Source organism: Amblyomma americanum, chromosome 10 (genome assembly GCF_052857255.1).
Source record: "Amblyomma americanum isolate KBUSLIRL-KWMA chromosome 10, ASM5285725v1, whole genome shotgun sequence".
Classification (NCBI taxonomy): domain Eukaryota; kingdom Metazoa; phylum Arthropoda; class Arachnida; order Ixodida; family Ixodidae; genus Amblyomma; species Amblyomma americanum.
The window spans coordinates 76,039,295-76,060,987 of record NC_135506.1 but is presented as its reverse complement, the minus strand read 5'-3'; the positions used below and the strand labels follow the sequence as shown (position 1 = coordinate 76,060,987).

Sequence of the window (21,693 nt, the reverse complement as noted above, 5' to 3'; positions counted from 1 at the left end):
CCAGTCCTATGCAGCTTGTCGACGCTTAATTATAATGCGCGCCGCCTTGTTTTCAGCGTCGGCCCAAAATCTGGCGCCGAGACAACCGGGAATAAAGCACTACAGTAACAATTCTGAAGTTTTGCATGTCAAAACCACGATATGATTATGAGGAATTCCGTAGTGGGGGACTGCGGGTTAATTTCGACCACCTGCGGTTCTTTAACGTGCACCAAATGCACAGTACACAAGCGCCTTTGCATTTCGCCCCCATCGAAATGCGGCCGCCGCGGCCGGGATATGGTTTCGAAATCACGCACTTTAAAGCTCAACGCCAAATCCAATAACTAACCTCGACGGGTGAATCACTAAATTATTAGTACTAACATATCGAGAACTCAAGACATACAGATATTACTTACCTGGTGAGCTCGTAATGAAGCGCGCACGCTGAACTTGATGCGTGACCTGCCACACGCGGTATGTAGGTACTGCGGTACACAAGCAGCAACCGACAACTTGACTGGACTATTCAGAACTGTAAGTGAGTGGGGTCCTATTCTCCTGTAGAACGGAGTAGGCGCTCGAAGCGCCATTGGTTCTGGTCCGATAGTTTTGGTTTCATAGTTGTGGATTACGGTAGTGCACCCACTTTAACAAATTCACCGCCTCACCTTTTCCCCACTTTGCTCAAAGACAGAGGCAGCGCCACGTTTGAGAGTCTGGAAACGCAAGAATGTATGTTAACCTCTGAGCCAACCGCATTTTTTTTTTCGCTCGCTAGGTGGCATCACATTAATACAAGTTCTGTACTGAAAAAGTAGCAGCTTTTGCTTTCGTTTCAGTAGAAAAGCAAGAAAATCAGTAGATTGAAGCGCTTTATCACTGAATCAGCAGAAAATTTTAAAAATCAGTAGATCTACTGATAAATCAGTAGCCGTGGCATCACTGGTCAGTGGCGAAGCTCGTCATCATGCCCGATCAACTAGGAGTCGCTCGGAGAAGGCGCTGTTCACTGGCGTCCGCAGCGCCCCCTGGCCCAAGTTGTGTCCCACGGAGACTCCCAGGGTAGTGTTCCTGGGGAGCATTTACAGGAACACTAAACCAGGGAGAATAGTCACGTGATCCTACCAGAGCGGCAGCAAGAGCGGAGTCAGGCCTGGCCCACATCGGATCCGACAGGTCGCTGCTAGCTAGCGATACGCACGCTTGCGTCGCGGAAGTTCGTTCACTCAGCATCAAGAATATATACGGTGCGACTGGCTCACTACCAACACAAGAACCCTGCAGCCGTCCGTAGGAAGTGCCGAAGAGTATTGCACTGTTGGAAAATACCAACATGGCGCCTCAGGCCTAGTCTGCCCAGCTACAAAAGTGACGCCGCTACTCGCATTGACGCCGGAATCAGGTGAGCGGTCCTTTCAATCTTTAGTGCACAGTCAAGAACTGAAAGTGGGAGCTACGCAGAGCGACCGTCAGTTCGCACCTATGTGTAGCCATGGTACCCACCGGTGCCGAGAACCAGAGGACGTCTGTGCTCGTCCGATCTTTGCGCTGGACGGGGAACCATTTTGGGAGGGCCGCCGACTGATACCAACATGCCGTCCCACTGCGGCTGAAGCCCTGTAACACATTGACGCTACGGGCATGTCCGTTGTTGAAGCATTACAGAATGTAATCTGAAGCGAGGAGCTGTGCCGGGGACACTATAAAGCTGAAAATCCGCCTTGGTGCATCGGCGGAAAGAGCTTGACACTGTAGCGGGCAACACTGAGCGAGCTGCTTCGGTTTTCTTTGTTTTTTGTTTCGTATTGTCGCTCGCGGTGATGGCGACCCGCCGGGGTTGGTCGGGAGCAGCTCGTTGCATAGGCAAGCGGTAGCAGACAACGTTGAACTCTGGGAGCAGGCTCGGTACTCAAATAATGCGCCGTGAATGCAGCAAGAGTTTGCAAGCGCGTGCTGGAGCACGTTAAGGATTTTTCGGCGTGCATAAGCACGGTACGGAGCGGCTTCAGCGAGCGCGCGTCCTAGCTGTCCTCGTCCGGATGGTCCAAGCAGCCTGCGTCCATTCCACACCGCGCAGACCTGTGGGCTGTATCGCTTCCGAGCAAAACAGTACCGCATGGCCGTTACCTGCTGCACTGCTGTGCTCATGAAACAGTAGGTTCATTCTCTGATAAGATAGCTTTGCAGTCCTTGTGACCTGCTGTAGGATATTTCGAGCCGTGCATGGATGCCTTCACCATTCGCGAATGTTGCTGTCTGACTGAACTTAATGAACTGCATTTTATTTATTCTCCCCTCACCCCACCCCCTTTTTTTCTTCTCTTATTGCAGCCCAAATGCAAGACTTGCTGGATCATTGAGTTCATCTTGAGATAAGCTGTGAGTCTTTACACTGGAAGTGGTTGACTTGTGCCTGATGTACCTGGCGTCCTTACAGGGTTACAGAACACACCTTGCTGGCTGTTGTATCGTGAAGTGCAAGCCCGGCTGCGCCAACAGTAAAGTTGACGCTTTGTCCCACGTTGCGGTGGTTGGAGACAGGACAGCAAGCGACACGAAGCCTGGATTCCACACCATGTCTAGCTGTAACTTCCATGCAAAGAGCAAAATTCATGTGGAAGAACATGAAAAGACAGTGCATCTGAAGCAGCGCTTCTATCGTTGCCAGCAGTGTAGCTATGTGTGCCACGAAAAAGGTCGTTACACTCGCCATATGCGTTTTCACAGTTTACCAAAAATCAAATGTCAATTCTGCAACTTCCAGACCGGCTACAAATGGAACATGGATCGCCACCTCAAGCGCCATACTTCAAAGGGGGCCTCGAAGGGGGCTAAATTCCAGTGTGTTCTTTGTAGCTACCGATGCAGCAACGCTGGCGTTCTCACCAGCCACATGAAGCTTCACAAAGCAGATTACCGATCGCTGGACTTGAACCGTATGAAGACACATTGTGAAAATCTCAATGCACTGCCTTCCAGGCCAGCAGTTGCCAAAAAGAGAGTTCCTGAGTCAGCAGCTGTAGTTGCACAAAGGTCTGAGATCTCGGCATTAAAGCACAAGCTGAAGTCACCATCATGCAAGAAGATATTCAGCTACCTTTGTGACAAATGCCCTGCCATGTTCAAAAGTCCCTACGACTTGGACACGCATAAGGCGTACCACAATTCTGCTCATCCGTATCCATGTCACCATTGTGACTACAGAGCCAGACACAAGGGTCATCTGCGCAAGCACCTTCTTGTCCATACACCAGAATATGCAGAACGCCAGAATGGCTCTACATTAGCTGAGATTCGCAGCCAGCAGCCAGAGTCCGCCACCCCTCCTGCAGCTCCAGCTGCTGCTGATCAGATGTTACTTCTGGAGAAAGCCGAGACTAGTGCCTTTGTGGATGCTGGCTCTCGGAGCATGGGAGTCCAGTTGCACCGCTGCATTCGCTGCCCTGCAGCTTTTCAGAAATCAACAACGCTGAAGTATCACTTAAGTCTGCATGGTAGCGCAGGGGTCTATGCCTGCCACTTCTGCAACTATGCAGCCAACAGTGCAGCCAATCTGAGCACACACATGCACCTTCACTACCGAGGTGCACTGAAGCAGAAACAACTGCCCAAGATGTTTCGCTGCGACAAATGTCCTGCATCATTTTCAAGGTACAGTCGCTTTGAAAGTCACCTTACCCTTCATGGACGCAATGAACGATTTCGTTGCTCACACTGTGACTACTCTGTCAAGTTTGCAGTAAATCTCACCAAGCATCGTAAGCTCCATGAAGTCCTTGTGCCCGAGTCGAAGCAGCCGAAAGTAGAGCCTCCTGCACCACTTACAGTTACAAGCTCTCCTCAGCCACCTGAAAATGGCTCTGAGCCAAGTACTGCTGTGCCTTTGTTAGACAGTACACCAACTGCTGCCACACCAGCAGTTGTTGAAGAAAAGCATGTGTACATCTGCAGCAAATGCCCGTACGCATTCCATCGGCGTGAGACTGTTGTGAACCATGTTCAGCACCACGGTACTTCAGAAGGACTGTGCTGTACTTTTTGCGATTACCGGTCAACACACATGTCAACTATACGAGACCATACAAGGTGTCATTTTCAGCCAATGCATCGCTACAAGCCTCAGGCTTTTATGAAATACGATTCGTTCGAGATTTGGAGTACTGCCAGTGATGGAACCAGGACACTGGTGTTTCGAGATCTTGGTGATGAAAAGTATTTCCCTAAACTTGATACCAGTGAGGATGACACATTATTGAGCCCTGCTTCCACACCAGCCTCCTCTGGATCGTGTTCAGCTTCAACGGCATCCAGCACACCTCAGCTACAATTGAATAAAGATCTCAAGCCTGCAGTTTTGAAGCCTGTCAAGCGTGAGACATGATTTGGTTCTAGCAAGCAAGGAAACGCTCGAGGAGTTGATGAGCAATGTTGTGCTCAACGATGAAAAAGAAATGCCTCCTGGTTGCAAGACACAAGTAGTCAATATTGTAGTTTTAGATGGCACCAAACACGAATGAGGTTGGAAGACAAGTTGCACAAGCAGAACACAAGTCTGAAGGTGAAACTGACTTTAAAGATGATGGGGAGAGTGCACAGGATTTGTTCACTCGTGTTTTCAATCCTGATTCCATGGAATATAGTGGATGAATAAAATGTACAAGCCAAGATTCCATAGAATACGAAGATTTGGAAGATGAAAAGGATGTGTACTTTGAGACACTCAGTGAAGATCCAGATGTTGCTGATGAAGTTGAATGTAAAACTGTGGAGGAGGATTCAGTAGAGTCTGAAGCCCTAGCAGCAGATCCTGATCCAAATTTGAAAGCTCCCAATAAGCATGCTGAGCACACTGAATTTTTGGATATCACTGAAGCATCTGATGTGAACTCTCTGCAAAGTGCAAGGACATATTTCTGCACAGTGTAGAGTGTGAAAGTGAACATATGACAGCAGATGTTCCTGATGGTCTAGCACCTTCGTCTCTGGTTACTGATAAAAGCCTTACAGCAGTAATAGAAACAGGTGTAACTACTGAAAGCGATACTTTGTGCCAAGTAAAGAAATTTGAAGAGAGCAAACCTATGTGCTCAAGAAATAATTCACAGGATCATCCAGTAGCAACATTTCCCGATGACAGCCCATGTGTTGGTCTAAAAGAAGCAGCTGTATCAAACTTGGCCAATAATTTTGAGCTGAAAGTTTGTGGCATTGAGGTTGCAGGGTACAATTTAGAGCCCGACACATGTAGCCGAGCTACAACACAGGATGAGTATGACCATTTCTCTGAGTCTAGTGTTCTGCAAAGCAGCTCAGGGTGCAGTTATATGCCAGTAAGCCAAGGTGTTAACTGCATAAGTGTTTGTAAAAGCAGTGAAGATTCTTGTACAGCTGAAAATGGTTGCACTCAAGATGGGGAAGGTACTGTAGTATTGCAGTGTGTCGTCAAGCTTGGGCGTCGATGCACATTGCCAGATAGCAGTGGAAGAAATTGAGGCTGACGAGATCAGCAAGTGCAGATCAGACCCTGATGCAGTGTCGTGCATTGTGCCAGAGGATGTAGTGGAGATTGAAATTGGCTCATCACTGCCCACCATTAAAGCGGATCCTGGTGGTGACACTGTACTTGTACTGCAAGAGGTATTTGAAGTGCAGTCTACTACAGCTCTTCAGCACACAGTATTTTTGTCCCAGAGCTAGACAAAGAATGAGGAATTAAACATTTACACTGGAGGCAAATCATGTAATTTGTACAGGGTGCTCCTACATCAGTGTTCCAGGTGTGCCTTTTGCAGATGTGTAATGTATCTATGGAAGGAAAATTACAGTGAAGATCTTGCAAGGCATGCACATTTTGTGTAGTAGTGGAGATTATGTGCAATGCTTTGTCACTTAATTGCTGCTCTTTTTTATTGTTGGGAAGATTTCATGCATTTTTTTTAGCACAGCAAAGATAGCGTGACCACTTTTTGTGGACATTTTATTATGGTGCAAAGTTAGCACTTTTTATCACGGTAAATATTTAGTGAAGCATTTTTTTGTGGCCTGTTGTGCACAAATACAGTCATTGTTTTGATGCTTTATAGTTCAGTTATGTGTGACGGGATGACGTGTTGCACATTGTTTTATATAGCATTGTTTTGGCCTTTTTTATATGTGAAGTGGCTTTTTTGACACATGTGCATGAAGAAAATGCATCCTTCAGTTTGGTCCTCTGTTTGGACCTTCACTCTGTGTTTACTCTCATCCTTGAAATTATATAACACTTTTTTGCTTTATGTTTTAGTGCTCATTGTCTATACATTTGTTGTCCGTATGTATAGAAGTTTTGTAGTTTGTTGTGCCACAGCTCCTTTTGTTAGTTAATAACTTACTCCTCTTTTCCTCTTTTTCTGCAGCAAGTGCACTCTTTCATATGTCTTCATAGCACTGTGCCTCTTTGCATTGTAAAGCTACACAATTCCTTTGTATGTTTCAAATGTTGAATTGTACAGTAACCTGCATATTTATCTTGATAGCTATCAGAAGTTTTCTTTTGTACTACTAGCTTGTTTGTGCTTGAATTTCACATTCATTTTAAAGGCCTACTTTGTATCATAAAGCATTTTGTATGGTACTTGCCTGCCTTGTGTGGCAGAATTGGGAAGCTCAGCCAGCCGAGTGAACTGGTTTCTGCAGAGTTCGGGGTGGGGAACAGAAGCTGCTAAGACTAGGGGCACTGTCGGTACAAGCAGCTGCCAGACCTTGCCAACAACAATAGTTTTCCATTTCCTGCTATGTGAATCAATCTTGTACACATTTTGAAAGCATTACTGTCCAAAGCAGACCTCCATATGTGATCTATTCAGGAAATTTGAAAGCAAACAAACTAGTGATATAGAAGGCAGAATTTACGGTAGGTGCCAAGATTGATTTATTATGTAATACCCATTTCTTATAGATTCAAAGTGCCACATCTCTCCCATATGTGCAGAAGCTTAATCGTTTTTTCCTGTTTATCTTCATAAAACCTTTTTTAAACCTCTGTGCTATACAACAGCTTAGGCTAACAAAATTGTCAGCAGTACGACTTGGAGACCTTCAGCTACTTTACCTTGCAAGTTTTTTTCTAGTCAAGTTGACCACATCTGGTATGTTGAAACAGGACTATGACATGAAACTTGTGATTGTCGGTTAATGTGTGCATTTGGTGCACAGTGTGTACATTTAAATATATGGTTTGTAACCAAAGCATTCTGAATCTGCCCCTTTCTTGTTTTCTTTGTTGACTCACCTTTATTTTGCTGCAGTGTTCAGTGTAACAGCTGCCTGTCTTTATGTTGGTGTTATAGGTTCACCATCATACATGCATTGTATGTGTAGTTATTGCTGGCCTTGTGTGCACTGTGAGTGTACACGGGTATATGTGTAGCAGCGTTTCAAGTGAAAGGTGCACCACTTGTTTTAGTCAACAGTTGTTGATTTATTACCTCACTTGATTTGTGCTTGCATCTAATAGCACGAAAAACTAAAGAGAGCAGCATAATTGCTTCAGACATCATAGGTGCTGCAGAACTTTAGTTTGGTGGCAGAAAGGACCTTGCCACTTTCAAGGGCTCAATATTTCATGGTGAAGCTGGTTCCACAAAATTTTTTGTGAAGACCAAAAACCTTGTAGACAGACTGTCAAGGCTGTGTGTTTCACAATTGATATAAAGGCATCTTATTTATTTTTATGCCACTTTGTGCAAAATATTGCAGCTTGGCTTATAGGCAGCTTGCAGAGAGCATGCTTTGATGCCATGTCCTATGCCGCTCGGAGGCTTTTGAGATATCAAGGTGACCAGATGCAGCTCATTGTCTCAAAAGCCCATGTAAGTAGTGTGGCTTCTGCCAAGAAATAGCCTAATGAATGCAGAAGTGTTTGCTAATTTGGTGGACAGTTTTGGTTAAAATTTCATGCTTATTGAAAAGTGCATGACCTGGAAACAAGGATGTGTTAAATGTGCAAATAATGATGACAAAAATATTTTCAAAACGATTGAAGTTGACTGAACACTGGTTAGGACATGTAAATGCAAAATACAAATGTGCCTTGTTACTCAAGTGTGGATGAATCCAGAGACTGTGCTTAACCTTTTGACACGCTATGTACACAATTGTGTACAAAGCAAACCTGCAGCTTTTCTTGAGAGTGATTCCACCTAGCAGTGATTTCTTTATTTCAGATGAATTTTGCATCTTTCACGTGGTAAATAGTGTGGTTTTTGTGCATAATAGGGAATGCAGTAAATACAGTTTCGTGAAACAGTGAGCACGGTAGCACATCATCCGCCATTTTTGTGAAGACATTTTGCCGCCAATAGTAAGATAATTTTTTTTTTCCAATTTCAAGCATGATGTGCACACTTGAAATAGAAATTATTGCCACAATCCTTCGGGTGTTTACTTGATAGGTCACAGCATTTTTATGGCACTATTTCCATCAATTATGACACTTTATGAAATTTTGCACATCCCTGGAGTAAAATAACTACTATTATTTAGCGCTGAAAACTAACAAATGATCTTGTTTAATGCCTGAATACACTATTTAGGCAGGGAAATGTATCTCTTCAACGAAACAAAAAATGGTGTTTCAAAGGGTTAAGCCTGAGAACAGTCTCGAGCAGTTGAAGAAAAGCTGGTTGAAAGTGAAAGCTGCATCTATGCAACTGGCTGCCTTTTGCACCAAAAGCTTCACTACGCTAGGTAGTGTAGCCACTCCTCACGTGTCGCTAAATTTGACCGTTAAATTTGAGCCAGAGGTCATGCTTTCACAAGGTTGAGGTGTAACCGAGATGAGATCTGAGAGCTAATGCGGCCTTTTCTTTCGTCAAAAATGTTTCCTTCCTTCAAAACACATGCCTTCACATTCCTCCATGTAAGCAGACTTAAGTGCCCTCAGTTGCGCTTCGCCTCCATAGAAACGTGGCCGCCGCGGCCGGGTTCGAACCCAGGTGCTCCGGCTCAGTAGACGAGCACCTTAACCACTGAGCCGCTGCCACGATGGGCACGCTGCCTATCCAGTGTGCAGAACGCACTCAATGTTACAGACTCCAAGCCACGTCTGCTTGCCTGATACACTACAGCTTTCGCTCTCTAACCAGGTTCAGCAGTAGTTAAACCGCACCTAATTTTTTTGGTAGCACAATCTTACAACACATGTACACAAGAATGGGCACTTGGCATCAGTTGCACAGTGACATGGCTGCCAATTAAAGAGCAAACTGCATGGTGCGAGTGAAATCAGAGGACACAGTAGGACTTCCACATTGCACATCCATCTTCACTGCAGAATGTTACACAGTCTGTGTGACCACAGAAAAAATAGTAAACGAGAACCTAAAAACAGTGTCATTTACACAGACTCCTTAAGCATACTTACAGCTCTCCACTCTAAAAACGTAGTCACTCCTATACTTCGTGACATCATACAAAACAGTAACAGCCACAGCTCGAGGACGAAACATAAAACTGTTGGGTCCCGAGTCATGTCGGAATAAAAGGCAACGAGAGACCAGAGTTGTGCACTGCTGATACTCATGGAAAGGAAATAAAGATGTAAACATAGCCTTTAATGATTGCATAAAATTAGTACAATGGATATTAAGGAAAAATGGCAGTCAGCTCGGAAAAGCGAAGTGAATAATAAACCACACTTGAAAAAGCCAGTTCTAGGTGAATTTAACTCACGTGTGCACCAGGAATGTTTCAAGGAAGTGATTTTATGTCCTCTTTGAATAGGCCACATGCATCATATTCACAGCTTCCTGCTAACAAAACAAGACAAACCTGTTTGCGAAGAATGCAGAAATGGTCTTATGGTTAACGACATTTTATTTTCTTGTGTGAAACTGGAAAAAGTAAGAAAAAAGTACATTACTCAATTTTATAATGAATTCATTGCTTTTCATCCAACACTGCTCTTGGATGATAATGCCATTGTTCATACCCTCTGTTTTTACCTTTTCTAAAAGAAGCAGGTGTGCTTGAAAAACTCAGTTTTGAACCACTGGTTTGCTTTACTACATACATGATACACCTCAGCCACTTTCTCATCCCTGAGAAGAAGGCTGAGGGTTTTGATTGATTAGGAGCCTCAGGATTCCTGCCCAGCCAAGGATAGCTGCTGAGGCTAACTGAGCTCTCTAAGGTTTTTACCACTAGCCATTCCCAAATTTCTTTTCCTCTGTAATTACTAGGCAGTACTATCCTTAGACCATCTACACCATCGATGATCTTTCACACTTCTAAACATTCTACAAAACACTTAATCTGTACATTGAGCTTGGTGCATGATGGCCTTAGCTGCCAATGTGCCATAAAACCCAAAACAACACATAAATATTGAGAATAATTGGAGGTCGAATTATGCATTGAAACTGTTTAGGCATGTACTTTAGAAGGATGGATAGCTGGGCGAGTTGGGTCTAGCTGGGTGACACCACAGCGCTCCTCTGTGGTATCTCTTTATTTTGTGCTTTTATCTGTTTCAGCACTATACCACCCACAAAGTACTTGTATAGATCTAGAATATGCCATTTTTAAAAAATCGAATTTTCATTGTTTTTTATCATTTCAAGACCTGCGTCTCCCGTTAACAGTAGTTTTTAACGTTTCAGAAAGAATTAGAACTTGTAAGGACCTTGTACAAATGCTTTGTCCAAGCAGAACTAAATGAAATGTTTCAATGCTACATTGAAAAATAATGGTTCCAGCATTTACTGCAGTTCCATCACCTGCTGGTTCCAGTAGGTGCTGAGAATGTGTTAATATCCCAGTACTACTGGAAATAGTATGATCCCAGAGGGAACTACCAGCAAATTTAACTCTCATTAAATCTGGAACTAGTTATTCAATGTTTAGCACTTAGTCAAAGCAATTTAGCTGCAAGATTTTGTTAGTTGAAGAATATTATTACACCTCAAACAAAGAAGACAGTGTTCCAAACAGAACAGCAAAAAAATAACTTCCTAGAACTGGTGCAATCAACAAAAACCAATAAGCACTCTGCTGGGACCAGTACAACCAGCAGAAAACCATCAGGTTACCTACTGGCACCAGCAGAAAACCAGTAAGCACCCTACTAGAACCAGTACAACAACCAGTGGAACACCAGAAAACCAGTTAGCACCATACTGGAACCAGTACAACCAGTAGATTTCCTTCTGATTCCTACAAAATCCAGTAGATGCCCATTAACAAATTTTCACCTGGGTAAGCTGTTTGAATAGTGTGAGCAGTGAAAGCGCAGTGGGAATTGAACCTGCTTTAGGTTCAGGATATCCAGTATAGTTACTATCTTTATACAAAGCATTATCTTCATACTTTAGATCATCAAGTCATCAAAGCAATTCAACAATTCTTGTTTTTCTGCTTTTCTTCTTTCAATTTGTTTCTACGGTTATAGCCTTATGAAACAGAATTAATATGAAGAACTTGGTGAGTTTGAAGGCTTCCAAATTTTGCAGAAAAAAGATAACAGGCATCAAAGAGTGAAGACAAGCACATTTTCTGCTCTTGTACTGCCCTTACTTTGTTTTGACAAATCTCCGTGCTCTAAAAACATGAACAGCTGCAGTGGCCTGCATTTGATGCCCGCCGTATGGCTGTTGCAGGGCGATGCAAAAAGCTGGTACACTATCCAACAAATAAACACTGCGGAAAAAAATCACAAGCTTTAAGTAACAGAATAGGCTCTCATTGCACACTCAAAAACTGCAAGGCACAACATTTATGTGGTCTTGTAGAGCGCAGCTCTCAAGCGCCCGTTCATGAGTTGAGCCACGTCGCCGCCGTCGGTGTAACCGAGCTTGCACTGCACATTGCACTTCGTCGTCTTCTACAACTGATACTGCTACCGGACTAATTAATATATGTATTCTCACACCCTGTCACCTTCATCAACTAATACTACTATCGAACAAATATCGCCACCAGACCAGCCAATGACCCAGCAAAGCAAAATTATGAGCTTACAAATCTGAGAAACCTACACAGCTGCGTTCATATTTCACATTGGGCAGTATCATAACCATGCTTAGGATTTTCTGTCATTAAATGACTTAGCTTCTTTGCATGCCAAAGCTTTCATACATAGACAAAAAGATAATGTCATAGTTACATACAGCTTACTGTTTGGTTGGTTGATGTTGGTGTGCAATATATGAAATGCAACGATGTCTGTGTTTCACTGCTCCTTACTTCGACCACTGTCTTTACTTCTTATGACCTGAATTTTTTAGAGTGATAGCTCTCCTCAATGCAAAACTCGAATTTCAGTCTGTATGTATATAGGACAATGAAGTGACCTTCGAACTTGGCCTTAAGTCAGATGCCGAAGCATACATTGACAATGACCAATGTGTCTAGGCTGAGGAAGAATCTAATGACAGATATTCTGTTTCAAAGTTAGCATACATTTCTTATCTCCATGACAGTTAATAAAAAGCACACTATTGAAAAACGACACCTTTGATACTGACATTGAGCAAGAATTTAGAAAATGCATTTATAACTAGCAAAATGATGGGCACTGGTTTTTTAGCAGGGCAAGATCACACTAACACACAATTTCTTTCTTAGTAGCACTTCTGAGCCAGATCTCGAAGCTGCTGCTGTCATTGACGTGCACAGTAATGCAACTTTCCAAATCATGCCAGCACCAGACTTTCAGAAACGAAAGAAAAGATCTGAGGCATAACTTAATCTGCAAACTACAACAAACCACGAATTTTAGACTTCACAGATGTGGTACACTTTTAACAAATATAGTAAGTGAAAAATTGGCTTCTGGTTTGGTTGGTTTATGGAGGTTTAACGTCCCAAAGTGACTCAGGCTATGAAAGACGCTGTAGTGAAGTGCTCCGGAAATGTCGACCACCTGGGGTTCTTTAACCTTGCATTGCTACCGCACAGTACACAGGTCTCTAGAATTTAGCCTCCATCAAAATTCAACCACCCTGGCCGAGATCGAACTCGCATTTTTCAGGTCAGCAGCTCAGTGCTATAACCACTGAGCCACCGCGGTGGCTGAAAACTGGCGCTTGGTTGTAGACATGTATAACATGCATGGATATGCCAACCTCATCAGCAATGAGGGCATTACTTTAAAGTAAGGTTTCCTAAATAATGCTTGGCTGTAATTTCAGTGTGAAGCCAGTGGCACAGCTTAACCTTCCTGCTCATTGCTGTACATACCCCTAAGTTCTGGAATCCACTAAAAGTGCTAAACAGTGCCACAGCCAATACGAAAACTGACAACAGCCTATAGAGAGAGAAAAAGAGAGATAAGTCCCCATAACACCAGCTATAAATTATATTACAAAAAACAACCAAGAATAGTCATTGAAAAACACACATGAAAGGTAGGAATTGAGCGACCACTGTCAAGAGGCCATCATAAAACATTCTATTTTTGCTATTACAGCAACGATATAAGAATGCAGTGCTTGTTGCATTAAACATATTTTTTCCCGCCCTCTGCAGCACACTGGTGAGCGGTAAAGAATTTAAATTGCAGAGACCTGATTAATAAAGCACAGGAAAAGAGTGTATATTTTCCAATTTCTTAACTCATTTTGTTATCGGCAAAGAAGATAGGACACCTTGGTAGAGTATTTGAGCATCCGTGAGGTGACAGCCTGGCATAGGCTCGAGCAGCACCAAACAGAACAGTGTGCATACTGCATCAATTCTGTATAACTTCATCAGGCACCAAACCATCCATTACCTGCATTTGAGCAAAACAGGATTGTGTCAAAACATACTTCCTCTCTGAGTTGATTTACACTTCAAAGCAGGATACAGGACCCAACTTTTGGCTAGAGAAAGTGCAACTTCTCTGACACTCCGGAATTTTTTTTTGTAAAGCTTTGATTACCAAAACATAATATTGCAATCTAGTACCGTGATTTTGGCTACCACAAGGAGGAAATAGAATTGTGTTTAACATGGTTCTAACTGCTATTGTGAACAGATATAGCATATACTTGATCTAACAAAGAATGCTTGTTACTGATTCCCTTGAGCATCATACAATCAAGCCCCCACATATTGAACCCAGATATATTGAATTATTGGCTACATCGAACATACAGATTATCCCCTTCAAAATCCCATGCAAAGGTACTGGAAAGTTGCCTAGTGTGAACTCCAATTTCGCCAGTCATTCAATATATTAAACGATGCACCATGTCTTTTTAAGTGGCCCTTCTTATGGCGCTCTTCGGTCAATTTTCGTGTGCAGAGATGGGTCAGCTGAGTGTGGCTTTCGGCACCTGCTGGCAACCGAGAAACAAGGTGAAGGTGGGGTGTGCTTGGGGGTGGCATTTGGTCTCCTGTACTTAATTTCCATGCCATGTTGCTGTCATTCAGTGAAGCCAATTTGACTAACAAGAGCACTGATGGCTCTAGCCTGGCTTGCTTCGCTGCCAAAGACGTTGCAAAAATCAGCTGTATTTCAATTTTAATGAGAGTATTATATTTATAGTGTACTCGTAACACGAGCAGATATTTATGATAGGCAGTGGCTAGTTTGAAATGATGTGAACCAGGGTAAACCTGGCTATGCCCAGGCAGCAGTGTGCTGCCAGCACGCCAGCGGTAGAACTTCGATGCAAGAAGTGTGTCCATAGCATGGGTGTAAAGTATTCTCGCTTGAAAGTTAGAGGTAAGCTTGTCTTTTTTCATTTATTATACAATCGAATTACAGATATATTGAACTACTTCATGGTCCCCTTTGAGTTCGATATATCTAGATTCAACTGCATACATTACGAAGCACATCAAGCATGAGTGAAAATATGAGTAGAATGAAAAATTCAAACCAGAATCATTCATAACACAGGCTTTCAGATACATCTGCAAAATGTGTTGTGCCTTTGAATTTGTGTTAGCGACATGAAATAATGAATACTTGCACTGTAATAAAAATTGATAATTTGTTTAACATCACTGTTAATATTTTCATCATTACTACCAGTCATCTAATCAAGTCTTTACATTTAAGCTAACTATGCACTGCACTCATCAGACACATTAAGTACTGAATGCTATAGTTCCTGTATGTAAATTCATGCGGATCCTTCTCCGTCGGATGTCTGTAAAATGTCAGGTTCAGAACACTGCACCAGTCCATGAATGAACATCTGCATGACTTCTGCTGGAGCAAACAACCCGGATGCCAAAATTATGTCCAATGGTGGCACCATTGGTGTCTGTTTTGGACATACGCATTCGGATCTTTGTCGGACATCCGTCAAAAATTTGTGGTCGAGTGGGTTTGTATAAGGGCATTAAATATTTTCTCACACATTAACATTAAGCATATGAGTACTCCCTAAAAAAGGTAAATAAATCTGTAAGTGCATTGTAGAAACACTTGCTCAAATAACATTTACAGGTATTCACTAGCAAAAAGATAACTATGATTAGCAAAATTAAAGGGACAATGAGGACAGATCAAAGTCTGTATTGATAGGAAACCACTCTCCTCGAAAACTGTGCTTTTCAAATCTAGTAAAGTGCAAAAAACAAAATACACGTGACACCATTCCTGGCTGGTTGTGCAAGTAAACTATGTTAACACTAATTTTTGGGCAGAGAACTCAGAGGCTATGCTACACAGCCATTCTCTTCAAAAAAACTACAACCAGCTTTTTATGGCGTAAATGCCAGGTTTGAACGAAGTGTTGGAAAAATTGTTGAATACGATTTTCTCAGCCTTGTATAAGTGTGTCGATTGCCATGAGACATATGTTAACATACCACCCAAAAAAGGCAGAGAATCAATTTTTGATTAGTACATCATTTGATGGAGTTGTCCTCTGTGCCCCTTTCATCAGGCAATATTGGGAACAAAAGATACCAGGACTTTTAGAAGGTTTACAAGACAGCCTGGAAAACAGCCTCATAGTCAAATATGGGCATCACCACTCACACTATATTAATAAAATCAGTGATAAAGTAGACACTGTTGTACAAGTGACCCTGGAAACAAGAACTGGACAGGTGAAGTGCAGGATTTCAGCTCTGAAGTGAGTGGCTACCAGATGATGAAATGATGCAGCCTGCTCCCATGCATTGCATAACTCCTGATCTCTTGATGGCATCTATTAACCTGAGCAGACTGGTCACTTCATTGCACAATCTATTTTCAACATATACAGACACCTTCATGACTAGTGTGTGAAGCTGTATCTCAGGGAACCTCGGGGATACTTTAAGGTGCAGTTTGAATGTTGCAAAGACAGAAAAATCATGAAATGCCTGGAGAGCAATTACTCTTGTGAATAAAAAACAATGATACTTTTGGTGAATACTAAAGCAAGCATAGGTTTGTTGCAACTATCTGGGAACTTGAAGGGTATGCCACATCCAATTCCAAGAGAGACTAACATTCTGCACTGCATCCAGGACACAAAGCAAGTAACAGTGCTTCGACCACAAATGCAAGTACATTCCAAACAATATTGTGTTGTAATGCTCAAGACAAGACTTGCCAAACATAATGAAAAAAAAATAACAATTGCCCATACCATGCTTTATACTATGGCCGCAAAGACTAAACCTGCTAGTCTAGGTGCACTCAATCAAAAAGCCTCATAAAATACTGCCACAGTCCAAAAACTATGCTATTACATTAGCACAAAGGGATGTAGCTGAATTTCCCCACTACAACAGATACTAAGGCCATCAGATATGCTATGAGTGACTGCGTCTTACAACAAACAAGTGGCCAGTCAAGATGGACCACAGTTCTTGTGAAGTAGTTTGTAAATCTTTGGTGTCTTCTTGCCAGCCCCAGTGCCTGGAAAAAAGTTAAATGCACCATTTCTATTGAAGACAAAATGTTATGAGCAGCTGACCTTCAATGTTCTAGGAATTCAACATGGACATTATGGGCACTCTCATAAGGCAGATTCATTAGGGTAGAATGAAAGAGCTTCTGTGGATTTTCAGTAAGGCAGCTGTGGCTACTGAACTACATGGCTATTCAAAGTCTTGCACAAGAGCATGGCACCACTGTGGAGTGCGATTTTGACAATTCTCTCATAGAAAAGCAAACTTCGCATCCCTTTTTGCAACATTCAAAATTTGAGCTAGTTCACGCTTACTGGCATGATATATTACAAGCACGGTCTCTTCTGCCTCAAAGAAACATTCACAAGAAATCAATGTTGGCCTACATCAATATATACCGAATTCTAGCATCTGTTATTTTAGCTAAAAACAGAGGTTTCATAAGCTAGAAATGGCCAAAAAATAAGAATGGCTGTCAATATTGCCAGCCAAGTTTTGAAGAACTGTGTTGTATTGACACAGATTTTTGGATGCAGATCCAAGAGGCTAGGCTAAACTGCCATTCACTTCAAAACCCTCCTCCTACTCCACCCTCCAGAATCAACGCCCATCCAACTCCACCCTCCATAAGCACTGCCCATCACCACCCACCCACCTTCACTGTGTAGAGGGGCTCTGCCCACAACCCAAACCACGTTCGCCCATCTCCACCTCCTGAACATTTGCACCTAATACCCACCCAATCATGATCACCTTTCAGAAGCCTTAAGCTGCATCACGCAGCACTAGAATGAAAAACTGATGGCGAAATCCAATTGACAGATAAAATGGGTAGGCGATAAATGTAAAAGACAACTTTATATTCAGTACAGCACATGCTGCTTTGTCTCATCACATCGTAAAGTTGCCTGTGCATTTTTTTATGGCTGAATTTTGGACAGTCCTAAGCTTTAGTGTTAGGCAGAAGTGTTCAAAAGGCACTGAAAATGATTCACTGAGTGCTGAATTTGTCGAATGGAAAGCGAACTTAGCACCCCAAAGCACTGCATGCATTTGGGTGCCTAACGAATCCCAATTTTTGTTATTGTTAACAATACAAACTACTAATTATCACCCAGCAATAATATGTCATCTTATTTAACAATAAATGCAATGACGCTGTCTATACCAATGCAATTATAGCAAGAATAATGGTACTTATTAAGGCACACCCCAGCATGTAACAAAAGTTGCAACATACCTGATTCATGAAAACAGGTCAGTCAAAAGTCAAGATGGCAGCACAGATTTGAGTATTCCTAGTCGCCAACTAAATGACACTGCACATAAAAAGCATTAAGATGGTGCTAAAAATGGGTTTATATATTTTCCTTGTCTTCAAACAAGCTAAATTGGTTTTCCCATTGTTTGAAGATTAACAGACCTTATGGAGATGCTCTTCAACAAGCAACCCTTGAGCATGAAGTCTACAAGCTAAACACCATCTCTGGAAGCCATTTGGCCTATTGTGTCATGTTGCTCGTTACGGTCCCTGGTAATATCTGTTTAACTGACACCACTCACCAAATAAGCTTTTTTTGAGCCCATGCAAGTATATTTTCAAAAGGACATGTGCAGCAGCCTCGCAAGGATATTTAAAGCTGCAACTTTAATGCAATAATGAGGGAAAGGGCAGCATGGCAGAAGAGTAGTAGCTCCTAAGAATACGAAGTAGAAACGAGAAATCAGCAAGAGTAGACAAGTTGTTAAATCGTCTAAGCTGTGAAACAGAAGTGCTATAGTTTTGCTGTGACACCTTCTGAAGGCATAGATAATGAGACAGAGAAAGCTGAGACGACCTTAACATGCTCCACAACAGTGAAGGGATCTGGCAAGCAACAACTGTTTGGCCAAGAGTGATCCACAAAGGAGGGCAGTGAGAGACTTGCAGTTTATCCGGCCATGTCAGGTGTGGCCCCTAAAAAGCAAACAAGAAAACAAGATGAATTATTGTGAAACAGATATTCCCTTCATCCTTTTGCACATTTCGCACAACAGTGCAAAATCGCTCTGTGAACAACACACATGAACAACAAGATGGGAGGACCAAAGCTATCTTTGTACAATAGCAGAACTTAATATCAAAAAGGAAGGGAAGGATGACAGTGTATGCCTAAGAATTTGAATGCCAGTACAAATGCTAAACCACTGCCACTATTATCACTTGTGCTGGGATACCAGCTGCCAAGGGCTGCATTCAATTAATGACCGTTTCATGTGCTCACCAATGTATACGAGAAGCACGCAATGCACTTAAGACACATTATTTTGATCCAAGCAATGAGATGCACCATTGAAAGAAATGTTTCATTTCCTGCCACTACAGCACCAAATAGTATATGCTTTGTCTTACTTCCACACATTACCGACAACAGCTACTTTGAATACTCAGCATACATGACAAACACAAGCATGGCACCAGAACATAGCAAATACACTGAAATACATCACGAGGTTCTGCGCTGAATTCTCTGTATCATGTTAATGTAAAAAAAGAGAAAGCAGAGTTCCATACCTTGCAGTTTAATTTGCAACTAAGATAGGGAACAACTTAGTTGTTTAAAATAACTGTGATTTTCACTCTATTGTGGTTTTTGTGTACATTTAGAATGACATTAGGCAAAAAAAGACCTTTATTTTGTACAGTGCTTATAAGTTTTTCCTTGAAAATTGTGAAGAAATTTAGAATTAGTATATTAATTGCAAATCAGTGGTTAATAACAATCTATGATCTCTTTAATCCATTTACCTTAGTAAAAATTTGCCGCGACCAGGATTCAATTTCCGTGGCGGCACACAAATATCTTCACTGGCCGTGCAGAGAGCACTAGGCTATCACCAAAACCGATCACGTCGCTGAGCATAGCACATCGCTTTCTCCATCAACTAATACTACTACCAATATAATAGTCACGATTTGATCTATGTGGCAGTAGTGACAGAGAAATGTGTGCTGCATGCGCTGGTGAGGACAAATGTGGCAGAAACACTGCACTAGAGCTATGCACGTTGGCACTGACAACACTGCTGCAGAAACATGGCACTGAAACATAGGCTGCTGGCGTACACTGGCATCAACGAAGAAAAGTTACAGGATTTTATCCAAGTCTACTTATGAGCGTAAATGTAAAAGCCTCTCCCTGTCCTCATTGTCCTTTCATTTTTTGTTGTTTTTCTGTTGTTAGTTTCTGGTTTCTTTCATTACATATATCTTGCTTAAGAACTGTTACCTAACTACATTTTTGTTTTATTTACCACACAACTTACGATTGAAAGTTCGTGCAGACAACTACCATTTACAACTTCTGCCTACAGCTTCCGTCCACAACTTCCGTCCACGCCATTCATGAGCCAAGAAAGGCTTTTGCCTTAAAATCAATGTAAATGTTTTCTCACCTACAGTGCACACACTACCCCAACCCTCCACATATCTCCCAGCAAGCCTGGCTGTAGTTTCCTCCAATGGAGGACAAACAGCCTCGACACAACAGTTGACCAAATTTGTGTCCCGAGCAGTTTGTTACTACTACTGCTACAATATGCCATTACAATCATTCCAGAAGCACCAACTGGTAACAGAAACAATGGCTAAATGGAAGCGAGTTGTACACAGCCCAGCGAGAGAGATGTGCAAAAGTCATTGAGGGTGTAAAATACACTTAATCTGCAGTGAGGGCAAGGATAACTGATTGGTAACTGAAGGAGATGCAAGTGTATAACACACTGAAACTAACAAGCAAGAGGAATACTTCAGGCATGCAACAAAATATTCGGCACAAATGGTGCCAAGCGAGACCATGCCACCCAATGGATCCATACACAAGGAAACTAAGTTCCTAGAAAAGCACATTGCTCAGTTCATTTCACACTTACTGATGAGAGCATAAAAAGTGACGTACATACAGGGATAGGCATTACAAGAGAAAAAGGGTTTATTGACGGGAAAGACAGAGAGGTCGGCCAGAAAAATGAATATCTGGCCCGCTACTCTGCACTGAGGAAGGGGAATAGGCAAAAAAACCGGGTCACGATAGCGGATGATGATAATGGGAGAAAGCAGTTGAAGAAAGACAAGACACATTTTCTAACATTACAAAGGCGAGTCAAGTCCCATCTCACAACCGACAGAATGTGAACAAGGGGAGAGGGAGCCCTTAGGGTGCTTGCCAACTTTTTTACAAGAGGACTTGTCTTCTTCAGTGGAGTGGTTTAAATAGTGTGTTTACACAAAGGAGGAAGCCCTGGTGTGGGGTAGAAGGCTGTGATGTGGGAAGGGTGTTAGAATGTGAAGCGTGAACTTGAAAATTTTGCCCAGGCAGGATGGCTCCAAAAGAGGATCAGGCGGTTGACCTGCAGAACTGTAATAAATAAATATGCCAGCTCAGCAGAAAAGAATCTGGGGGTTGGCGAAGGTGGACAGAGAGCAAATATGGGCTTGAAAGGCTGTGTGCCCACACGTGGAGAGCTGCAACACTAGGCATGGTACGACTGGTTGGGTTGACCTGGAAAAATCAGGGGAAAGCAATTGAGCAACATGGCAGAAAGAATACAAGGAAGAGGAAAAGAAAAGGAGGAGGGGAGGACAAAGGAATGCAAAAGCCAAGGAATCCTGAGAAATTATAGCAGCACATGCAAAGCATAATGTAAAAGAACAACGAAAACCTATCTACCTATGCTCTCTACCCTATAGTGATAGCGGAAGACAAAGAAGCCATGCGTTATAATTTTCCACCAGTTAATGCTTACAGTTGATAAATGTACTCAATTGTTGACAATTGCACAATATCTCAAAACAGGTAAGGCATGTAAGAATGTGCTCCACTGATTAAATGTGCAACTGACTCATGA

The 21,693-nt window shown here is 42.4% G+C and overlaps 2 protein-coding genes across 3 annotated transcripts in view; one reads left to right on the top strand and one right to left on the bottom strand.

Annotated features, from left to right (window-relative positions):
* LOC144108426 (ATP-dependent RNA helicase DHX30-like) overlaps positions 1-21,693 on the bottom strand; it is a 187,877-nt gene that overhangs the window by 85,953 nt on the left and 80,231 nt on the right. The gene's annotated exons all lie outside the window — the stretch shown is intronic.
* Positions 1,097-7,222, top strand: LOC144107529 (zinc finger Y-chromosomal protein-like). Of its 2 annotated transcripts, none has more exons than XM_077640579.1 (3): positions 1,097-1,387; positions 2,317-2,364; positions 2,423-7,222. In XM_077640579.1, the coding sequence occupies exon 3, from the start codon at positions 2,561-2,563 to the stop codon at positions 4,364-4,366; it is 1,806 nt and encodes a 601-aa protein (XP_077496705.1). In that variant the 5' UTR covers positions 1,097-1,387; positions 2,317-2,364; positions 2,423-2,560; the 3' UTR covers positions 4,367-7,222. The 2 variants fall into 2 exon arrangements, with proteins under 2 accessions (XP_077496705.1, XP_077496706.1); XM_077640580.1 differs by lacking the exon at positions 1,097-1,387 and adding an exon at positions 1,776-2,139.

Coding starts and splice junctions, on each gene's coding strand:
- LOC144107529 (XM_077640579.1), top strand. CDS start 2,561: ATGTCTAGCTGTAACTTCCATGCAAAGAGCAAAATTCATGTGGAAGAA.